The sequence below is a fragment of the Syzygium oleosum genome, unplaced genomic scaffold (genome assembly GCF_021117445.2).
Source record: "Syzygium oleosum isolate NSW1041296 unplaced genomic scaffold, Sole_v2.1 Sole_v2.01, whole genome shotgun sequence".
NCBI classification, from domain to species: Eukaryota; Viridiplantae; Streptophyta; class Magnoliopsida; order Myrtales; family Myrtaceae; genus Syzygium; species Syzygium oleosum.
Window position 1 is genome coordinate 3,414,145 of NW_026607485.1, and position 3,080 is coordinate 3,417,224.

Sequence of the window (3,080 nt, forward strand, 5' to 3'; positions counted from 1 at the left end):
ATAGTTCAAACTCGCCGCCACAACTAACCATTATTTATTATACTAAGCAATTAACATCATCTTAATAAATGAAGTGACTAATCAAATACTGTCCGTTGCAAGTAATTGGGTTTCAATGGAAGAAATGCATGGAACACAACTTTAGATATTCATCTCAAATCAAGATTATACTAATCTATGTCATCGAATGGCAATGGACATATTAACATCATAATCTTTTTTTCCTTTTCTAAAGTAGATGGTAATGTTGACTCGTGATTATTAAAAATCAAACTTAGATTATAATATCGATGTCATTAACAATGTCCGATTTGTCATTTGAGCAAATAGAAGGAATATTTTGAACATTCATCGATAATTTAGAGACTGCATTGATCAGATTAAAAGCCCAAAAACTATATTGCACCGTGTTAATGTTCAGGAACCATTTGTGTCATTTTTCCTCTTTTAAAATAATTCAAACTTGTTACTACGACTAATCATGGTTCATTTTACTTAGCAATTAACACCATCTTAATAAATGAAGTGACTAATCGGACACTGCCAGTTACAAGTACTTGGGTTTCAATATAAGAAATGCATGGAAGAGGACTTAAGATTAAGCTGAACACATTTTGCTAATAAAGCCTACATTCAGTTGTTCATTCCACCTTTCAACGCTCATAAATACTTGAAAATGAAAGAAAAAGCGAATAAATACAAGCTCGTGGGGTTTTGAGCAAATGAAGACAAAATGAATGGTGTTGGTTAAAGGTCTCCATCACCATCAAGGAAATATCCCCTTGAAACTCGGAATATGAGTCTCCATGTCCTTATTATACACCAAAATTGAAGAATTATGCTCCTATTTTCCCCTCTAAGATTATGAAATATAACAAAAATCCAAAGAACAAAAGGCCCCACACCCAATTTCGAATCAACTCTCTAATCTCACTGGCCAAACGCCAAAAATCACATTCATCAAAATCAACATCAACCCCACACAAAAACTAAGAAAAAATGTCACATCAACCTCACAATATTCCAAAGATTTCTTTCACCATTAGCAGCTGAAAGAAAGCCACACAAGAAGGGGAATTAAATGAGGAAGAAGACACGTACAATTGTCAAATACCATACAATAAGTGGGACTCTTGGGTTGACGTGGAAACTCAACGTCCCACCCATTCTCGTTGCTTTTATTCCCGCACACAGATGAGCCTCCTCATGCAATCTTCTTTCTCCAAAAAGATAGCAACAGAGATAGAACAACGAACAGGCCCAGGAGCAGGGGAAAAAACAAAAGACAAGACCCAGACTCATTCTCACATGAAGGAAGATCAAGAACCCAGTGAAATGATCAGTGCCCCACAAGATTCAGCTCAATCCGATGCCGATGCATCAAATGGTGAACGAAGAAAAGAAACACAAAACCCTTCTTCTGAGATTGATAATGGTGGTTGGCGTAATTCAGACGAAAAGCTGGGGCGGATAAGTCCGCCATTACCCACCCGAGCAGAACATGAGACCAATAACAACAGTGAAGGAGATCACCATACACAGGAAGAGGAACAGCAACAAGAAGAAGAAGAAGAAGAAGAGAAAGGTAGAGAGAGGCTGAAGCGACACCGGCTCGAGGTGGCGGGGCAGGTTTGGATACCGGAGATTTGGGGTCAAGAGGAGCTGTTGAAGGACTGGGTGGATTGCTCTGTCTTTGAGGCTTCCCTAGTGCCTGCTAAGATATTTTCAGCTAAAGCAGCTTTGGCTGAGGAGGGAAGGAAGGCTAATTCTGGTGGGTTGAGGATAGATAACAGCTGCTGAATTTTTTTTTTTCACTAGTTTCTTTTGCTTTCCTCTTTTCAATAAATCCGGAGTCTGAGATCATGTAGATTAATTGTCATTTTATATTTGAACATGAAAATGAGTTCCAATGGTTGTTGTTCAACCATGGAAAAAGGAAAATACTTCGGGATTTAAATTGAGAAAGGAGAATATAAATGCATATTTCTCTCATCCCATTTAGCAGATAACACCTCATCATTTTTTTCCGTCATTGTTCGCCAGGCAAACCGCGCTCCTTTTGATTTACGAGAAAGCCTCATTTAATTAGATATGTTGGAGCTTAAACACCTCACTATTCCTATGGATCAGGTAAGAGGCAAGATAAGATTTGAGCGAGTGAAACCGAACATGGAGTGATTTGTATTTAGTATTGTGTCGAATTGAATTTGTGTTGTGTACTTAAGCCAATAGAGTTAATTCCTTGAATGATGAATGAACTTTATCATAATAGTAGAGACACCAAGAGAGCTTCCAAGGTTGGCAGGATTCCTTCAAAAACAAAAAAACTCCCGGAAATGAGTATCAAGTGTTGTATCACTGACATGTTTCTGAAATATCAGAAAAGTCCGGTAAGGCTCCAAGTGAAGAAACTCTTGTTTGGACCTAGTAATGCCAGTTAATCATGTGGGAACCACATATAGAGCACATATGATCAATGGTTGTGATGAATCTGGTTCATGTTGACCTGATTCTAGACAAAGCTTTGCCCGCGGTGTGGCTGATTAGAAGATTAATTTTGTGTCTCACTAGAAGAAAGGTCAGAAAGAAAGCCAAATGACTTTCTTAGATGTATCACTAGTTAGAACCGATACAATGACAATTGTAAGATTGTCATACTAAATGAAGAACCCCTTGTTCTCAAAGCCCTAGAGTAGCATCTTATCTTAGATGTCTATCCCATTATCATTCGAGAAAACATCTTTCCTTTTTCAATGTCGTTGGAGGTGTCTGATAAGGTCAGCTAGTAACCAACCAGTCCCTGCTGCGCTAGTCTTTTGCCCTCTCCTGTGACAAAAGTGCTCGACGCCTTCGACTTCAAGAGCCCAGTTGAGAGGATCGATTCCTCCTGCTAGAATTCAACCAAATCATCTCCCTATTTAGTCCTGCTTTTTTACAAAGAAAAAAAAAGGATTTTAGACGGATTGAAACCTATCTCACCTGCTGCTAGAATGTTTAGCTGCGCCAACAAAGGAATCGAGGCTTTCTATTCCCAGCTTTGGTTCTTGTTTGTGTCGGTGTTCTTGAGCCTCTGTGGCCTT

General features: G+C 38.7%; 1 protein-coding gene across 1 annotated transcript; it reads left to right on the forward strand.

Moving 5' to 3' along the window:
• The first annotated feature begins 1,146 nt into the window (after positions 1-1,146).
• LOC115690064 (protein BIC1-like) lies at positions 1,147-1,992 on the forward strand. Its single transcript, XM_030616302.2, has one exon. The coding sequence runs from the start codon at positions 1,195-1,197 to the stop codon at positions 1,798-1,800; it is 606 nt and encodes a 201-aa protein (XP_030472162.1). The 5' UTR covers positions 1,147-1,194; the 3' UTR covers positions 1,801-1,992.
• The last annotated feature ends 1,088 nt before the right edge of the window (positions 1,993-3,080 follow it).